This window comes from Oreochromis niloticus, linkage group LG1, assembly GCF_001858045.2.
Source record: "Oreochromis niloticus isolate F11D_XX linkage group LG1, O_niloticus_UMD_NMBU, whole genome shotgun sequence".
Classification (NCBI taxonomy): domain Eukaryota; kingdom Metazoa; phylum Chordata; class Actinopteri; order Cichliformes; family Cichlidae; genus Oreochromis; species Oreochromis niloticus.
This window is the reverse complement of record NC_031965.2, coordinates 26,578,925-26,599,407: the sequence shown is the minus strand read 5'-3', so window position 1 is coordinate 26,599,407 and position 20,483 is coordinate 26,578,925. Positions and strand designations below refer to the sequence as shown.

General features: G+C 41.6%; 2 protein-coding genes across 6 annotated transcripts in view; one reads left to right on the top strand and one right to left on the bottom strand.

The window, feature by feature from the left end:
• Positions 1-20,483, top strand: part of esrrga (estrogen-related receptor gamma a) — a 173,941-nt gene that overhangs the window by 45,415 nt on the left and 108,043 nt on the right. The gene's annotated exons all lie outside the window — the stretch shown is intronic.
• On the bottom strand, positions 1,733-7,898 carry LOC112846874 (uncharacterized protein K02A2.6-like). 3 transcript variants are annotated; one of them, XM_025907083.1, is made up of 3 exons: positions 7,255-7,878; positions 4,996-5,251; positions 1,733-4,406 (listed from the first exon to the last, which is right to left on the bottom strand). In XM_025907083.1, exon 3 carries the CDS (start codon positions 3,961-3,963, stop codon positions 1,828-1,830), a length of 2,136 nt encoding a protein of 711 aa, XP_025762868.1. In that variant the 5' UTR covers positions 3,964-4,406; positions 4,996-5,251; positions 7,255-7,878; the 3' UTR covers positions 1,733-1,827. The 3 variants fall into 3 exon arrangements, with proteins under 3 accessions (XP_025762868.1, XP_025762869.1, XP_025762871.1); XM_025907084.1 differs by lacking the exon at positions 4,996-5,251; XM_025907086.1 differs by having other exon boundaries at positions 3,753-5,251; positions 7,255-7,898.

The following is a 20,483-nucleotide window of genomic DNA, read 5'->3' as shown; positions in this document are numbered from 1 at the left end:
GCGTTGCTGAAGCTTTAAATTCATCAGACTCTATACTTTTTTCCATGCATCTTGGAAGTAGGTGAAGTTGTTCCAGAAACCCCCACTCTGCCCTTTTTAAGGCAAGGTGCATCCGCTCTAATTACTCCTTGAAATCCTTAATAATAAAGTAGACATATGAGAGAGACTTTGATAAATAAATATTTGGGAGTTACCAGTATAAAAAAGTTGTGGCCTCCAGATGTTTTTCGTAGTGTTTTGAATAAAGATACATATACCAGTTTGCACACTACAGTTTGCAAAACTGGCCTCTCCTCTGCTCTCGTGTCCTCCCCCTTAGTTCCCCTACCTGTGGGTTTTCTCCTCCTATTGCTGTCCCTTCAGTTTGGAAAGGATTTGGTCTCACAGACACACAGCAAGACTATCACCACTCCACCCAGGAGACCACTCATCTCTCCCTTCAACTCTCCCACTTCCCCCCCACCTCCTTTTCCTCCCTCTATCCATCCATCTTTCCATCCATTGATTGCCACTATTCCTGGACTCCTGTCATCCCACTCTTAGTTCAACTCAAGTTTCCTTTCCCTTCCCACCACTCAGCTGTGTGTGTGTGTGTCCTAACCACTGCATTTCATCCTGTTTTTTTGGATGTCACAATTGATCAAGTATAAAATCAGCACTTGCATAGTAGTAAAAAAAAATACTTACACTTACTTGTTTTTCCATTAATGATAGAGCAAGACAGTAATTTATTAAAATCAGTGAGTGATCCTTTTTTTGTCTACTCAAAAGACATGATTGGAGAACTTGGAACACAGTCACTATGTTGTGCTTTCTTTGAAATGTGACTCAATTCCATGCTCATTAGGAGCAACAGACTTCTTACTGCCTAGTGTCGCGAAATCGATCAATGTAGAGCAGTGAAACAAACCACGGAGGCCCCAGAAAGGTGCAATCAAACGGTGAGTTTATTAATACAGAACAAAATTACAGCATGAGTCTTCTCTGTCTCTCTACTAAAAATACATGTGGAGAACACTTTTAAAGCATTGGGATATCCCCCCCCCCCCCCCCCCCCCCCCCCGCCCCCCCCATGGCGTCAAATACAGGTCAAAAATACATTATGTGCAGTCATTGTTTTGCAGACAATGGTACATCTTGTACATTTTTTAATAGCTAGACACAGACATATAACTTCTCTTTTCCATAACACCTTCCATGATGCACAATCATAGTCCTAAGCCTTCAGAGTATCTGAGGGCTGGTTATCTCCTCCAGTCATCTGTTACCAGGTCGCTAAAAGGGCAGCCAGTTACAAAGAGGTCAAAGACACTTGCCTTTTAAGGTAACCAACTTCAAGCTACAGGGTCTCTAAGAGCTAAAAATGGACACTCGTCATTAATCACTAAGTAGACTAAATTGCAGCAAGTTTCAAGAAGGAGCAGAAGACACTTGGGCCTTCGCTCAGACCTGTCCCTAGATTTATGTGTATTGTAAGCATGCATGCAGTCAATCTTCTATGTTCTCATCTTCCCTCAACATGTATCACCTGGACACTCTCACCAGTGAAGCTTACAACCCTCTTGGATGGAACATCAACTCTAAACAAGCACAGATATGCAATGTGTATAAAATAAACTACCTGTGAATAGAATGAATGTGATGACAAACATATTCAATGCAATATGAACCCTGTAAGAAATATTACTAATCAAATAATGCTGTAAAACATGTTATTAATGCAATTATAATAATGCAGGTTATATGGCAGCAATAAAACAATTTCTGAATCTCCACATTCCCTCTTTTGACATTCCAACAAGGAATGTCACCATACCTCATGTTGTATCACTCCCTGCCCCACTCTATGGGTTCTAAGTCCATCATGTAGATGGACTCCACCCGTCCGGGGTTTGCAACCCTCGCCATTATCCGTACCAACAATCCTCTTACACAAGGAATGATACAACAACCACCAATGACCAGTATTCCCAAAAGTACAGTCAAAGAAAACATCACTGACATAGCCACACCTTTCCATCGTCCAAACACAGATGTCATCCAGGACACCAGCGGATTTTCGATACCTGAGTGCTCATGCATGGTTACAGACAAAGTTTTCAGGCCCTCCAGAGCTCGGGTTACTGAGCCATCTGGGGCAGTATTATTGGGGATAAAGGTGCAGCACATGTCTCCGAACATGGCACACACACCTCCCTTCTCTGCCAACAACATGTCCAGGGCCATTCGATTTTGCACCCCCATCAGCGAACTTGGACCCAATTGTTCTACGAACCCCACCATGGCGTCCCTGGTTAGGTTAGAGAGTCTCAGCAGGTTATAATGAACATAGTTAATGCGATCAACATTCTTATTAGGCATTACCCAAAGAAATATACTTTCAAATCCTGCAGCTATCGGATTTACCAGCTTGTACTCGTCTGGAACTCCCCTGGGGACTCCTATGGAGTCTATCCAAGTCGGTGAGTTCAGGTGAGGATCATAAGCATGTGTACCCTGGGTCCCTCTTTTGGCCAGAATATGTCTCTTACGTCTGGCTGCTAAGGTACGTGTGTTGTGTTCTGGAATGGTCTTTACCTGGTTCCCAATAAGCATGAGAGGAGCTCCTAGTCGCACCATCGCACATGTCCCTACGCTTCCTAGAGGAACACGAACCAAGAGAGTACTTTCCCCACAATAATAATACAACCCACTTCTTGCCCATGTTCCAATTACCGTGCTTGGTACATTATTGGTGGTTCTTCCCTGGAGTGTGACAGCACACCAAGTTGGGTCGATTTCACCCACCTTGTACTTTTCATTATCTGTAGAGAACTTGAAACATGTATAGTTATCTTGTTTTGGCATAAATGGTCCCACTGTTGTCTGTTTTGGAATGGGAGGGAAAAGGCTGGACAACAGAGTACAGTTGCCAGTAGTCACTGCGCTTCTAGTTAGCTGCAACATACAATCATAGCCCCACTTATCCTCTGGATGCAGTGGTGCGGGCTCCGTAAACAAACGTGGCCTGGCTGAAGCACAGGCAACACAGTCAGCTACATGTTGTTCCTTAGCATTCTGAGCCACCCAATCAAGCCAAAGATTACTGTCCTTGAAACCGGTGGCACGCTCGATCAAATCCTGAGGCTTCAATCTAGTGTAATCTGTGGTCAGAAGTGGTCTCTCTTTTGGCTCCTGCTCCTTTTGAGCTACTGTCTCCGAGGTTAACGTTTGATCAATCAGAGTGGTGATTGAGCTTTTTGCGAGCGGCTTAGACTGTGGGTCAACTAAATTTACTCTAATTACCCCAAATGGATCTCTTCCTGTCACATCCACCCCGATTACCAGATAGAACACGCCCCCCGGGATCTCGGCTTTGGGGAGCGTGTCCCACGGTCCTAGGGAAAGGGTGACAGGGTTATGAGAAACAGAATAATCTCTTTGAATAGCTATCCCTTTCAGGCCCTTTGGCACATGTGGCTGCCATCCTACTCCTGTCCAACTCACCACATTTTCCCAGGCACACCACTGACCTGCTACGTATGTGTGAATGTGAATGCCCCACGAGGGGCTCCGGGAGCATATCATGGGGTGATTGCAGACCCACACATCATACGCTTTCCAGCTACTACTAGCTCCTGTACACTTAACAATGTCACACAAATCAAACGTGAATGAGCTGGTAGACCCTTTAACATAATTCAACTCTATGCCATTATATGTGCTGAGACACTCATCCCCTTTACCTGACACCTCGCGCTTTCGTCTTTCCCCCGATTCCGTTTTAGCAACTACATTCTCAGGAAGTGCTGGGCTGGACTGGCCTCCGTGTTCAGACGAGTGGCCCGGAGTGCCCTGCGAAATATAAACAATAAACAACACAGCCATAGTTAATATTACTGCATATAATAGACATGTAGTTATAAGGAACATTTTAATAAGTTTTTTCTCATTCCGTATCTCTGATTCATGTGTTTGCATCATGTTATATAAACTTTGTATCCTGGAATGAAACTCCCCTGCTTTTGTGAAGTCCTCAACTTGTCACCGCTCCTTTCTTCTGGCGTGGCGACCTTCTGAGCTGCTGCTCTTCTTTCTTCGGCCTCCCAGGTGGACTACTGGTTGGCCCGTTGCACAGGTGAGAGGATTTATTCTGCCTCTGCTCGTTATCGTTGACACCTGTGTTGGGTGTAGAGGAGTTTTCCTCTACCAAACTCTCATGTGCTGGAGCACACTGCGACCAATGGTACCAGGTATCGCCTTTCCCTTCTAGTTGAACTGCTGTCGTCGTCCTGGCAATGACCTCGTAAGGACCCGTCCAGCGTGGCTCCTTCCACTTGCGTTTGATAACCTTCAGCCACACCGCCTTCACCTCTGGGGTCACCTGGTCCACCGTTTGCAGTCCAGAGGTAACCTGTTTTGTGAAACTAGAGACAAGACATTTCAATTCATCCCAATATTCTGCATGAGACCTGTTACTCCTGGTGGTGTGTTCTGCCGGGACCTCTGTCCAAGGTGCTGGGAATGGCCTTCCCGTCTGCAACTCATGTGGAGTGAATCCTGTTGACTTATTGACAGAACATCTTATAGTCATTAGAGCAATTGGTAGAGCTGAAACCCAGTTTAACCCCGTCGCTGCGCAGATTTTAGATAGCTTGTTTTTCAGATTCAAGTTCATTCTCTCTACCTTCCCTTGAGATTGGGGGTGGTACACTGTCCCAAACTTGTGCTGTACTCCCAACATCCTCTCTACCTCCTCCAGGTCTCGATTTTTAAAGTGGGTTCCATTATCTGATCTAATGCGCCTTGGAAACCCATGCCTGGGGATATAATGATTGATTAAGCACTTTATAACGCTTTTGGCATCCTCCTTTCGGGTGGCCCACGCTTCTGGCCATCCCGTCAAAGCATCTACACACACTAACAAATATCTGACTCCCCCTGGGCCCACATCAATCATATCAGTAAAATCAATCACAATTTCTTCTCCTGGCCTCTCCGGCAGGAGGAACTTACCTGCTTCCGGTTTTACCACTGGTTTTGGATTGTGTGCTCCACAAATTAGACACGCTCGGGCTTTTTCCTTTATCATAGCTGTTAAATCTGGGTGCCACCAGTGACACAAATTCCTCTCCATCTGTGCCACTCCCACATGGCCAAGCCCATGTGCCTCAGTTATCTTCTGCCTGGCCAGTTTGTCGGTTAAGACTGGTCGTCCATCAGCTCCTCTCCAGAGACCACCCTCTTTCCAGGCTCCTTTCCTCTGCCACACCTCTTTCTCCTCCAAAGAAGCCTCCTCTTGGGCCTGTCTGGCTTCCTCCAACATATTGATGCCTGCTTCCTCTTCAGCAGTTACCTGCACCATTTGTTGTCGTCCTTTGTAGCCTGCTGCTTCCTTTGCGGCTTCATCCGCTTTCTGATTTCCTTTTGCAACCATGGTGTTTGCCTGAGAGTGTCCTTTACATTTAATAATGCTCACCTCACTTGGGTCATGAAGGGCCCTCTCCAGTTCCTCCATTTCCTTCCTATGACAAATAGGAGCATTTGTCGCCGTTCTGAACCCTGCCCTTTTCCACTGAGCGAGTTCCACGTGGGCTGCTCCAAAGGCATAGGCTGAATCAGTGTAAATATTCACTCTTTTGTCTTTGGCCAGTCTCAAGGCCCTACTCAGTGCAATCACTTCTGCTCTCTGAGCAGACTGTTGTCCCTCAATTCTTCCTGCTTCTTTTACTTCAAATTCAGTTCCTTGTTTGCAGACTATAGCATAGCCTGCTTTCAATCCTTCCTCATCACGATGACAGCAGCCATCTGTGAACCAGTCCTCAGCTCCAGAAATAGGTTCTGCTTTTAAGTCTTCCCTGACTTTCCCTTCAACTTCTGCTTTCTTAGCACAGTCATGCGGTTCTCCTGATCCCATTAACTCTGCCATATTGATTCCCTCATGTGTAAATGTCAGATTTGGAGCCTCTAGAACTTTGCTCAATCTCTGTTGTGCTAATGATGTCATAGTGAACGCTTGCGAGTTCACATATGCCACCACACTGTGTGTAGTCAGAACTTTTAATGGGTGCTCTCTCACTACATGTGCTGTTTTCTGTATTATTTTGGCAACCCCTGCTGCATGCTGTGTGCATGTAGGATGCCTTGCTTCTGTTGGGCTCAACCTTATGCTGACATACATAAGTACCTGTCTTCCTCCCTCTTTTTTCTGAAACAACACTCCATTTATTATTCCCAGTGTTTCAGAAACATCCAAGTAAAATGGCTCGTCATAATTGGGTGTAGCCAGATCTGAGGCTCTTGACAAGTCTTGTTTTAATGAAATGAACGCGGCTTCAGTGTCGAGCGTCCATGGCAGTTCAGCCTTAAGGTTTCGAACGCCCACCTGTTTAATCAGATCCCGTAAGGGAGCCGTCCTTCCTGCATAGTTTGGAATGAACTGCCTGCTGTAGCCCGTCAGGCCAAGAAAAGAAAGGAGTTCTTTCACCGTTCTTGGTTTTGGGTGTGTCAAAATTTGGTCTCTGTGTGCATCCATTAGTCCCAGTGACTTATGTGCTATCACACGGCCCAGAAAAGTGACTTCTGGTCGAACCAACTGCAGTTTTTCTCTACTTACTTTGAAGCCGCATTCAGACAGTCTTCTGAGCACTGTGAGTGATGCTGCCGAACAAGCCGCCGCCGAAGGAGCCGCAATGAGCAAGTCATCTACGTACTGTATCAGTGTACACCCTTCAGGCAACTGACAGGGTGACAGGGCTTCTTTGAGCACCTGATTGAAAATGCCGGGGGACAGGGCAAAGCCCTGTGGCAAGCGTGTGTATCTAAACTGACGACCTCTGTATGTAAACGAGAAAATGTCTCTGAGTGAGTGATGTAAAGGAAGACAAAAGAACACATTTGCTAGATCAATGCATGTAAACCACTTTTGGTCGCAGGTTATTTCAGTTAAGACTGTGTATGGATTAGGTACAGGCACCGTGACTAATTGAACCATAAACTGACCAATAAACTCTTATATTCTCTTATTCTTTAATCACTCATCAATTTTCTCTCTATTTCCTTAAAACAACGTCTCTAGTTACTTTTAGCTCAGTGCTGCTTTTTCCTGAGCTGACCTCAAACGCAACATTACTTCAAAGTTTCACTTTTGTTTCAAACAAAGATTTTCATTTCAAACAAAACTCAAACAGAGATCAACGGATAACTTCTTGACCACATATTTTAGACTTATAATCCAATACAGCACAATTTCAGTTTAAGAGGTTTGTGCCTTACCTTTTGTTTTGCGGGCCCAGCGGTCAAGGAAGCCACCCGAGACGTCTGCCGGTTTGACCACCAATCTGGCTCGACCCCCGCGGAAAGCAACACCTGTCTCTACAATGCCGGCATCCTCCACCAAATCTGTCGCGAAATCGATCAATGTAGAGCAGTGAAACAAACCATGGAGGCCCCAGAAAGGTGCAATCAAACAGTGAGTTTATTAATACAGAACAAAATTACAGCATGAGTCTTCTCTGTCTCTCTACTAAAAATACATGTGGAGAACACTTTTAAAGCATTGGGGTATCCGCCCCCCCATGGCGTCAAATACAGGTCAAAAATACATTATGTGCAGTCATTGTTTTGCAGACAATGGTACATCTTGTACCTTTTTTAATAGCTAGACACAGACATATAACTTCTCTTTTCCATAACACCTTCCATGCACAATCATAGTCCTAAGCCTTCAGAGTACCTGAGGGCTGGTTATCTCCTCCAATCATCTGTTACCAGGTCGCTAAAAGGGCAGCCAGTTACAAAGAGGTCAAAGACACTTGCCTTTTAAGGTAACCAACTTCAAGCTACAGGGTCTCTAAGAGCTAAAAATGGACACTCGTCATTAATCACTAGGTAGACTAAATTGCAGCAAGTTTCAAGAAGGAGCAGAAGACACTTGGGCCTTCGCTCAGACCTGTCCCTAGGTTTATGTGTATTGTAAGCATGCATGCAGTCAATCTTCTATGTTCTCATCTTCCCTCAACATGTATCACCTGGACACTCTCACCAGTGAAGCTTACAACCCTCTTGGATGGAACATCAACTCTAAACAAGCACAGATATGCAATGTGTATAAAATAAACTACCTGTGAATAGAATGAATGTGATGACAAACATATTCAATGCAATATGAACCCTGTAAGAAATATTACTAATCAAATAATGCTGTAAAACATGTTATTAATGCAATTATAATAATGCAGGTTATATGGCAGCAATAAAACAATTTCTGAATCTCCACACTAGTCACCTCTAAGTGGCCCAAGTATTGACCATCTATAAGAAATGGTCAATTCTATGAGAAAAGCTGAGCTGATCAATAGGCTGATTACTCTGGTAAGAGGGGAGCTCTCAGCTCATTCATTCAGTCATTCTGTTATTAAATTAATCATTCATTTTATTAATACAGATTTTTATGTAATGGATTCTTTTTGAAATGTTTATTTTCTCTTTTTAGGCTATTAGAGGCACAGATTGGAAAGATGACAGAATAAGGGGATAGATGATTGGGAAACACAACACATGAGTAGGATCCCTAGCAAGACTCAAGGAAGTCAGTTCCAAGAGTCCAGCATCTTAAACCCTTTGGTCTACCACTGTGCCAACCATAATTTTTGTGCTTGGCACAGTCAGACAGAGACACACGTAAATGTAAAAGGAAGCATATGTAGCATTTATTCACACATACTCATCTCCCTCTCTCACTTTCTCCAGTTCTCTTCATTTGGCACTTCCTAATGTATGGAGGAATTGTCGAGCATCATGTTATTTCTGAATAGAATTGTGAATCCTGAATGGATATTCATCAGTCAGAAAACTACAAATGTCTATTTCACAATCCCAGCCTTTGTCAGTTTGAATGTGACTGACAGTGGTGGATGTGTGAGTGGTGCAGATTTTGGATTGTTCTTGCCATGTGTTAAATTTTCTCCTTTTTTTCATCCTTCTATGTGCAATGTCAACCCATCACCTGAACAAGTTTAGGGCAAATGGGACAAGAAGAGTCTTTTAAATCCCTGAAGGAGATGGCGAGTCAAGCTGGGCTGATTTTGTTGTTGTTGTATATGTTCAGACTGAGACTGTGATAGGGATATACCCGTTCAAGTATTTCCCTTCAACCGTAAAAGGTTGATGGGGTATGGTTGTCACTCTGCTGGACGGGTGGGCAGGTGGGGTGGATAACCAAGTTTGTGAATGCGATCTTGAGAATGAGGCAACGTCGGAGTATCAAATTAATATCATACATGCATCTAATAAAAATGTCAGACGAGTTTGAATCTCAGTGACTCTGACCTCAAGGTCAAGGTCAGGAGTCAAGTCAAAAATCTTATGAATGCAATAACTTGAGAATGAGGTGATGTAGGATTTTGCAATTGATACCAATGTCTAACTCTACTGAAACAAGGTTTGTCTACTTATAATAAAAATGTACCAAATTAATACATCCAAATATTAGACTGAATTAGTGTGTTGCAATTACGTTTTGTATTTTTTAACTCGATCTGCACACTAAAGTGCAATGTCTCAGGCACAAACAGAATAGCTGGGCCGGGTATGTGCAGACAATATCAAGAGCAACTAACATAGTCTATACCAGTGAACAGCACAGAATCTGCTGTTTGTCAATCTTGTTCACATATAACTGTGAAGGATCTACTGTGCTTACTCTAAATAGTGCACAGAAATGCTGCCAGTCTTATAATACACTAGCAGAACCCCTGAGTAACTGTCATTGGGAGGTTTCACGTTACTGGGTCTATTTGTTTTTCTTGTTAACATGAAGGCGAAGTGTTTGGCAAGCACAGGGTGAAGTGACAGAGAGGACACAGATATGGCTGGTGGCAGCAATATTGTGAGAATGGAAGCTGTGGGGTCTTTTTTTATTTGTTTATATTGTTGTTATACTTTAAAAGAAGTGGGAAAGACTGTAATTTGCTCACTTTAAAGGTACTTCTTGCTTTTTATCCGGTCCTAAACCAAAACCATTTGAATTCTAATACATGGTGTGCCTTCTACAATCCATGTTCCCTCACAATCTTACTTGTTCTACACGTGCTGCCTGACTTTACATGTGCCTGAACTCGGGAGAGTGAGGGAATTTGTTTTAGAAGTCTGGTAATTGATGCTGGGCAGAGAACTAAGAGAGTGGCTGCCACAGTTGATTAATGCACACAGAATGTGTGTAACATTTCTTTTTTTGAGACCCTTTTTACTGGAGCTTTAAATGACCATGGAGAAAGAGAGACAGAGGAACTAGAAAAAAAGGGATCACCCTGTTAATTTCATTATTTTATGTGTGTGTGTGTGTGTGTGTCCTTGTGCCTCTGCACAAACTTACTCAATGTTGCTGTTAAAATAAATAAAATATACCTAAAAGTACAAATATCATTTGGCTGCTGTTTGAAAACAAAAAAATGCAAGGACGCAAAGACAACAAGCAGTACACAGTAAACTTCAACGCACTTGTCTGTAAATGCTGTAAGATAAAGTGCTGTAGAGTGATTTTTTACTGCACAGCTGAAGTCTGCTGTTCCTAAAGCATATCAGAACGAGATAACTTATTGTGATTTATTGCCTTAATTGGTTTAATGTATTATTTGTTATAAATGAACTGATTTATTGCCTAAAATATAAAATTTTACTGTTCAGTATTATTTAGGGAATATTTAAAGTGTGGGTGAAGATTGAAATGGTGGTGTGATTATGTCTTATATATGTATTTCAACATGCAGTGTGGAGAATGTAGGACAAACACTGCATCATTAACGGACCAATATGTAAAACCTAACAAAAAGGAGAGTGTTAATGTTCTAAATATTCTATGTCATTGGACCAAGTCCACTGTGCCTGTATTACTTTCCATGTATTTGCTCAAGCACTAGATTGAATGCACTTCCACATACCTCTATGGAAATTAAGTCATACACACACATATAGTGGGACAATCAGGTCATTCCAAGGTAAAGGGACTTAGATATAGTGAAATATTCATACTTTAGATGTAGTGTCTGTATGTGTGTGTGTGTGTGTGTGTGTGTGTGTGTGTGTGTGTGTGTACGCATGCACACGCATCAAGCTCATGACTGCTACAAGCAGTTCTTTTTAATTGAGGTCCTGACGCCTCAAGCAAAACACTTAGGAGAAAGATAAAACCTGCAGAGTGGTAAGTACAAGCCTATACCGACAGACATACAGAAAAACACAAACATGCAGATAAACACAACAATGCTGACCTTTATAAGTAAATAAAAAAGTTGGATATCAAGCAGTACTGATAATGAAGCAGGCCACTTGCTGCCCACTAACTGTGATAACAATTAATGTTGGTTAATAATTGCTTTTCTTATGACTGATCAGGATAAGGATAATTTTTGCCAAAACCTTTCAAGTTTTGGAGAAGAACATAATTTAAATGACATTGTACAGGCTCAAGGTGAACAAAAGACTAACGTGTAACAGTTTACTGCTGTTTAGGCCAAAATTGCAGTCTCTAGATACTTTGTTTTATTCTGCTTCCTTTTTGCTTGTATATCCCGACTCATCTTTGGTCCCTCTCCTCACTTAGTGTGAGGAATGAATGAGAAGAAACTTGTTGAAGTTGAGAAATATCTTGACCTGAACTGTATGACCCGTTAGCGCTTCATTAAAAAGGCAAGAGCAAAACAGATTTTGCCTGCTGAGGTATATCTCTGGAGATTGGCTTTTGAGGTGAACAATCAGTTTGGTATTTGGTGTCCACACATAGTTTTAAACTGGACTCACTTTGTTGTTGAAATTATAGAAATTGTTGATTGTTCATGCAATGTTTTCCATTACTGCTAGAAATTTAACCCAGTGATTTCTGTTATGCATTTATATTTTAGACATGGTGACTAAAACTAAAGCTTAATCTCATGCTGAATCAGAGCAATGATGAAACATGTTTTACTGTATTTTCTTGTTGTAACAGATCATACCTAGCTATTCATGACGACTGGATTTCTGTTCTAATAGGAAAATAAATTTAATGTGCTTAACACAGAAAATAAAAACAAAAAATCATGCGCGCACACACACACACACACACACATCTATTCAGTGTAGGCCCGTGTGAACAAAAAGGTTTTGAATCTGTTTGTGAATGTCTGCACAGATATAATTGATCTCAGGTCAGCAGGCGGCTTGTTGAAATGAAAAAGATCACAGTAACTGAAGGCACCCTGAGCGCATTTGGATGTGATTCCTAGGACCTAACTGCATTACGAACTGTCACTTTATTAATTATGTAACTACAGGTCAGAATAACTTAAGGTTCAGGAGCAAAAAATGGTTTAAGCTCTGTTGGTGTAGTTTCGATACGTGCAAGTCTCGACAGAGGTCAGTGATTACACAAAAAACACTTTGCATGCTATCAACTATAGATAGTACATGTTTGACTAAAGATATTTAACACTCACTTTTACTTACTGTGCCTCTATGCCTTGAACTCTTTCTTTGTCTTACATGCACAGGAGTTTGTGTGCAAATAATTTGCGTTATCTGTGGATAGTGGTTAAAAGCCTTGGAAGAAAACATCTATTGTTTTCTACAGAGATCTCAATATTGGCTTTCACTAAATTTAAGCGAACACATGATAGCACGAGATAACACATTCACTTGCTGCACAGGCTACACAATGAGCACGAGGCATGCAAGGTTGTCGTGTGTCAGATTTGTGTGTGGTTTTGTTTTTTATTTTTTTAGCATTATTTTTTAGAATATGTCTTCATATTTACATATATAAATGTGTTTTATTTTTTTTATATGATCCGCTGCGGTCCATTCGTTTGTTGATTTTAAAACAGTGATTGTTTTACTATGTCTGTGGTGTTCTGTGCTCTTTAGCAGCTTCGATAACAAGCATCTGAACTTCATCAAGACCTTTCTCTCTCTATCCCTCTCCCATTTTATTTCACTTTCTCCAGAAGGTATTGCACTGCAAAAATTAATGTGTGGAAACACTGATACAGTGACATTCTTTGTGCATGAATAGTGAGTCTTAAGTCTCCTCAAATGTATTCCTAGCACCTTACCAAAGGAATATTTTAAAATGATTTCATTTAAAGATGTTATACATTTATCCCATATAATTCATATTTTCGGTGTACATGCTAGAACCCATAGAGATCATACAAGGCCAAAAGGTACTGCAGCGGCTCCTGAGTCTTAATTCGCCCTCTTCTCACCCTAATTTCTGGATGCATTAAAGGTTTTGTTAATTCCTGTCTTTCTTTTGTACAACCCCCTCCTTCCTTTTCCTTTCTTTGTTCCACTCACAGTCACCATAGATATCTAATTATCTCCCAGTGCTAAACTTATATCTTTTCTTCTTACAGTTGCAAACTGTGATTTCTTCTATTTTGATTTGGACGAGCAGCCACTGCACTGAAAACTTGTGTGACAAATTAAGAGGTATTGTAGTGTTCTGATCTTAGCAACTAAACAAGAGCACCAAGGATGAGGAGAGAGTTGTTCCCCTCCCTCTCCACTTTCCACCCTTCTAATCCCCTAAAAGCACTTACGAGATTGGCGCTGCCCGCCTGCCTCTTCCTGCTCGCCTACCCCGTTGGTTGAAACAGCAGCTGATTGGAGGAATCGGGGCTCCTAATTGGATCATGAGGGTGTGATGCAGGCGACAGCAGCCACATTATGGGAAGCTGACTTTGAGCAGCGTAACCCTGCCAGGATGACCCTTTTCTTGTGTATGCAGGTGTGTGTATGTGTGTGTTTGTGTACAAACTGACCCCAATGTGACTAAGAGCCTCCTTTCATCAAGGCAGACTGGCTGAGGCTGCAGGAGAGGGTAGATTGATGAAGAGAAGATAGAAAAGTAGAAGAGAGTGAAAGGAGGAGAAAATTAGGTAAAACTAAAAAGAGAAAATAGGAAACGAAGAAGGGAGGAAAGCAGGAGAGAAGGTAAAGCTGTTAGCACCGTATTAAGGGCACCACGCTTCAGTTTTCCTTTTTTACAAATTTTTATTCCCTTTCTGACAGTAGGGGGTAAGGTAGGATTGATGACATGATGCAGTGAATTAATCCCCCTGAACTTTGTGCCTGTGCTCTGTGTGTGTCTTTCACTGTGTGTGTCTTGGTGTCTTTCACTTTGGTGCAAAGTGACTGTGTTGTCCGTTACGGTGTAAATTGATAGCGTCACTGCTCTTTGCCGCATTATGGGGAGCGTGGAGCTGTACATTCAGTTTCCTAACTGCATTCTATATCACACCATCATGCACACCTGATCCCACAGACCTAAATGATACACCAGGAAGGACTATCTCAAACATTTTCACTTGAAACCTTGCTGGTCTACTTCCTTTGTGTATTGCATACTGCATTTTTTCCTATTTAAAAACATCAATTAAAATACTGATGTTACTATGGTTACATTGAGTATTTTTCTGTTTTTAGGTAGCTCAAGTAATACTGAAACACACTCACAAATATACACAGCAAAAATCTTATGGCATGATGACATTTACTCATCATGCTGCAAAAGCAAACAGTTCTTCAGGGCACTTCTCTAATGTGAAGTGTTATTTAGTAGATGTAAAATTTGAAACTGATTCCAAACAGTAGCCAAAATTCTGCTGTTAATGTTGTTGTTTTGTTGTTTGTTTGTCAGTATACTCTCTGTTAGCCAGCTCATCATAGAGCTTTTATACCTGTGTCTTCGTGTGCCCTTTTGTGCATGTATGGATGTTGGATTTCAAGTGAATGTGGATGCATGAGTGTGTTGTACTATGTTGCGAGTATCTGTGCAGTCATTTGTGTATGTAAGCATTTGACTTGGTTTCTGAGTGTATGTGTGTGCGTGTGTGTGTGCACGTGTCTGTAAGAACGTGTGTGTTTGTGACTGTGTACTATGTCAGCGAAGTGCCGTGGTACAGCGGGGGCGTCTGATCCCTCCACCTTTTAAGAACATCAGAGGGTGTGAAAAGCTCTGATTGCCCTAACCGCTCTCATTGGGACTCAAACCCTCGGCTTAGTTGTGCTTGAGCGAGTTCGGAGAGACAAGACAGGAAGAGGGGCATGTGTGTGTCTCTGTCAGGGAGGAAGAGGGAAAAGGGAATGGGGAGAGATGGGGAACAGAAGAGAAAGGGTGGGAGTGAATTAGTTTGGAGGAGCAATGGAGACTTAGAGAGGAAATCAGGTTTAACAAGGGAAACACTGAGTAAACTGGCAAAATTTGGTATGAAACAGATGTGGTAAGAGAAGATGAATGTTGAAATGAGACAGGGTAGAGAACAGAAGGAGGGATAAACTGAGAGGGGTTGTAAGTTAGTGAAGTCATTAGCAGGAGAAAAAAAAACAGAAGTCATGCTTGAATTATTTGGATTGATTGTTTTAAGCTGCTTATTAAGATGATGCTATTGTTTTAATTTACCTAATGATCACAGAAGCTTATTACCAGAGAGAAACACCCTGACAACTTTTTTTCCTTTCAGTTTAAAAACAACAAAGTATAGTAATGATATAAGTGGGGGAAGTAAAAAACAAGAAAAAAACAATTGTTTAAAAAAGGTTACAGAGGTTCACACAGAGTCAAACCAGATGTCACATGCGGTCTACATTGAGTTCAAGTTTTGGGATGGAAATCCTGATAAAATGTCTTTGGAGAGAGCACTGAATCTCTCCTGGTTATGACATTGCTGCTGTGTATTTAAAATTTGCAGTAAAATACACCAAATCTGAATATTTCAGTTCACAACTTTTACTGAAATGATCACAAATGTATTATATGACTTTACAGCCTAAAAAAGGAAAATAAGATTGCGTTAATTGTGTTGTTTTTTCCCTCTATCGCATCAGGCTGAAAGCCACTGCCACTGGGAAGCGCAGTTAACCGAATTTTAGCCTCAGTCATGATTTTGACTTAAAACAACGTGATTAAGCAATATTGAAAATGTGTGGTTCACCAATAGAATGCAAATCAAAAGCAAATGAAACACACCCTAAATAACCACCTGACCACAATCAGGTGACAGTCACAGCTCTTCCTCGCATCACGCAGTTTAAAGAGCATCTCCCTCTAAGCGGATCATCATCGGCTATTTGGAAGGACGTCAGATTTAGAGGTACTAACAGGGAATATGCATATCAGCATATCCATCAAACTCCCCAAAATGCACTAAAACCACCAAAGCAAATAGCAGAGATAAGTGTCTAATAATTTTTGTCTAAGGGATCAACTGGATTTAAGTTTGTAAAGAGGACCAAATTTTGATGCACAGATTTGTACATTAGCAGGAATGTCACACCACATGGACACGCCAATAAAAATATTTTTGTCACAAAACTCATGAATAATCTTGACAAATAATTGTGATCTCAGTGTTGATAATAATCATTATAATAACTCTGGCCATGATCGTGCAGCTTGGATTTTAAATATATTCTTTCCCCGGCGGAATATCCAAAGGCCCCAGTGTTCAAATCTTTATAATTTTTTTCATGCCTGATGTGTTTGAATCACTGTAAGTTGGTAAAATGTTATTTAAAAACAATATCTAATACAGTACATGTGTTGATTTCAATTCTGTCTCTCTGTTCCCCATCTCAGAAAAAAAGGATTTTCAGTGTCTGCATAGTTATACATATGCTATCATACACATACAGCGCACGTGTGAACTTATGAGTTCTTAATGTCATCTAGGGGTTAAATGCAGTGTTGACTGTGTAGCGCAGAGTGCGGCACAAGACCTGCCAGCTGATATCCACTGACATTCAACACATTAGGCCCTGCACACTATCTACGTGTGGTAAAAGTGCTGTTTATTCTCCTTTGCCAGCTGCTTAAGAATACAAGCAAGAAGCCTTTCCCTAACTGATATTTATTCTTCAGTGACCTTCAAGAGAAAAACATGCAGTGAAGGGAATGCAAGAAAAAAAAAGTATAAGCACACATACACTTAAAAGTATAAACTCTGAAGATTCTCGTTCTGTTTCCTTCTTTCGCTCTTTTACTTTTCTCACACCCATATTTAGGCAAAAACGTGTACTTACACATACTTCAAACACACCAGTACACTCTCAGCATTGCCCAGTAGATTTATATGTGACAATAGGGTCTTTGGGTCAGATATCCAGGGGTAACCAGAGACCTGATCCCAGACATCAGGTTTGTTTGAAAGTTCAGAGGCATGCATGAGCCACACAATCTTACACTCATAATTTAACACACACATCTACTGGACAGAAAGCTTTAACTTTAAATATGTTGGACTTAGGAAATGTTTTAAATCGTACAATTAAATAAAATACCACTGACAGGTGTACCGATTTTATGAAGAAAACTAAGGAAAAATAGACAACACAATAGCAACATTTGCGGCTTGAAGAAAAAGCTTGAAGAAAAAGAAGATACACACATGCACACACATACATCAGGGTGGGGTCAGGTGTGGGGTTAGGCTGTGAGGGTCTCTAATAGGTTCCCCTGACACATGAAGTGTCAACACTAGAGACAGAGATGTCATCACACTCACACATGGGCACACTTAAATATAAAAACAAACACACACAGCCAGCCGTAGCTGTGTGGCCAGATGCAATTCCATGCAAAAAATTTAGTGTAACTTAATAAGATTACACAATAACTTTCGTTATCCCAGCAGAATGAAACCTAAGCCCGCTGTTGCTTGTAGCCACTGCAGTATAAACAGGTATAAGTGCAGCTTTCATTAGAGTTCCTGTTTTGTGTGTTTTTATTCTTACACTTCTATATTTTACGCTTCCCTGATATGTTTTTTATCTTGTGAAATATAACAGCACAATCAGCTCTTACAGACTGAACTATGTTCTGTTTTGTTGTGGATGTGTTTGTGCCAGTTTCTGTTTGTCTATGACTGTGTATATTGCTGTACTTAGGACTGAATAATAAGTATGTTTTCAGAGTGTGAATATGAGAACTTATGAATAGATATGTTAAGTGTCTGTTCGTTTCGGTGTGTGTGTGCGTGTGCGTGTGTGTGTGTATCACAGAGTATGAGTGTGTCCACATGTGCATGTGTCGTTATGGATTGCCACATTGTGGACTTGACAGGATCATAATTACAAGCAGTGATGAAATCTACCAAGTGTTTTCTCCTTGCTCGCCTGTGTGTGCGTGTGTGTGTAATATTTGTCATCCATGGCAGCACGCTCCCTGTTAGCACACAGTAACCATGATCACACCTTCATCTTCCACTAATAGGACCACGACAGACAGATGGAGAGGAAAGGAAGATAGATAGATTGAGAAATAGATAGATCGAGAGATAGAAAAAATATCCCCATCTTTGCTATATAAAATTTTCCAGTAGGGTTTCCCTCTTACAGAAACTCTTCCACTTTATTTGGTGTTCCTCTGAAAATGTATAGCAGTGAGTGAGATGTATTAAGTGTGTGTCAGACACGCACCCCTTCACCACATAAAGGCTTTTTCCCTCCCTTCATTGCCTTGTGATCCAACCCTACCTGCCACTGTAGTAAAATCACCATGAGGCAGAGAGGGTCTGGAGGGGCTGGGGGGCAGAGGCGAGAAGAAGATGGAGGAAAGATGAGAGGAGTCAACAGAGAGGGGGTGAGTGAGAGGAAGAGAGAGAGATGGGAGGCGCTCAATTTGCCATCACGGGTGCAACGGGGCAGAAAGTATCCAAGAAAGAGGATGAGTATGCGTGTGTGTATGTTTGGGTGGGTGTGTGCATGTGAGAGAGAGAGAGAGCGAGACTGTGAGTGTTTATGCATTTATGCGTGTGTGTGTGTGTGTGTGTGTGTGTGTGTGTGTGTGTGTCTAACAAGGGAGAAAAGACAACTCATTTGAATGTCAGATACGGGGAAGCGTGGCGTGCAGGGAGGGAGGAATGAGGCGAGGAGGGATGAGAAGAATGAATATGGATTACTGGGATGAAGATTCTATTATTTTCTGCCCGTTTCTCTGATCTCTTTGTCGCAATGCTATAGGCCTGTGCGTGTGTGTGTGTTTGTGTGTGCCAGTGTGTGTGTTTGAAGTACGGAAGAGAAAGTACAGGTCTGCGACAGAGAGACTATATTTGCTTATGTGATGTGTTGATGTTTTGTAACAACGCTTGCGTGAGTGAAAACATTTGTTTGACAATATGTGCGATGGACTTCAGGGTCTGAGTGTATATTTAAAGTGTGTGTGGGAGAGGAGTTGTTAGGTTTTGATGACTTGGAATTCAAGTTTTTGCCTTGTTTTGTGAAATCCCAACAGCATCTTGTGTCTCAACGTATGCAGATATCTTAAACATTACCATATTCACACAGCTACACACTCAATTAAGGCCATATTTACTAAGCGGGGCAAATTAGCGTGATGCCACATACTCGAAAATGCGCTGCTGAGAGTGGAAAGTTCTGTGGGCAAACAGCAATGCAATGCAAATTAGTGAGCAGATTTGGAAAGGAAGTGAGTAATGTAGTAATAAAAATCATATAGTATATTGTAAGTGAAAGTTGTATTCATGTGTTTCAATTCAGGCCTACAAAAGCAGCCAGCTACCCTTTGGCAACCTCCAGTCACTAGGGACAAATGTGCATTCACTGACCAGTTGCCGTGTGGTTGTTAAAGGCTTTTGGATGTCACTGGGTGAAATTGACCTCAAAGATGAAACTGCACCAAAAAACTCTGTAATTGCTTTGACCTTTAGCAATTGCCTGAATTGTCAATGGCTAACTTGCTAACTAATTAAATAAAATTGAAAAAATGTGATGTCAACTTGCTTTCAATGTAAAAGTTATAAGTAAAAAGTGCCTTACTAATTAATTCAACATGATTCAAAAGGCACACCTTTTACTTTCAAAGCACACAGTCTCTGTTTCCAGTTCATGCTACGCTCTTCACAGTTTCACTATCGCATAACAACTAGTTGGAGAATGTTTGCAGAGAAATTGGTATCGTCCTTGAAAACTACAGGTGACCACAGCAAATCTGCTAGTGAGCAGTCACAAGGAGGGTTTCACAACAGCACCTGAAACCTCTTTGTGACCAACTTCACCCCTGTACAATAACCAGCCTCCCGCAACCACTCACTAACTAGTCAGAAAATACACATTTTTCTGTAGCACCCAGGGAGTTACCAGGGAGTCACTGACCAGTCCCTAGGCATACATGACTGGGGCTTCTGAAATTGATTTCACAGTGACTGCCAGCAACCACTCGCAACCATTCATGCAGTAATCATTTCTCCCCAGCAACTGGTGGTTGCCAGTTGGTCATCAACTGGTCTCTAGACCAGTGTGCATTTAGTTATGGGTTATAATTTCAACTCTTATGTAAGAGCGTGCTCTTTCAGCTTGTGAACTTGATCTCTTGTTATCATATAAAAGATACGTTCCCATTCCCTTTCACTCCAGTACTCCCTGCACTTGCACAGACTTGCTCTGTCCTTGCTCAGACCACGTGTCTACTCAGATATACTGTTCCAACTTTACTCCCCTCATAACAGTCA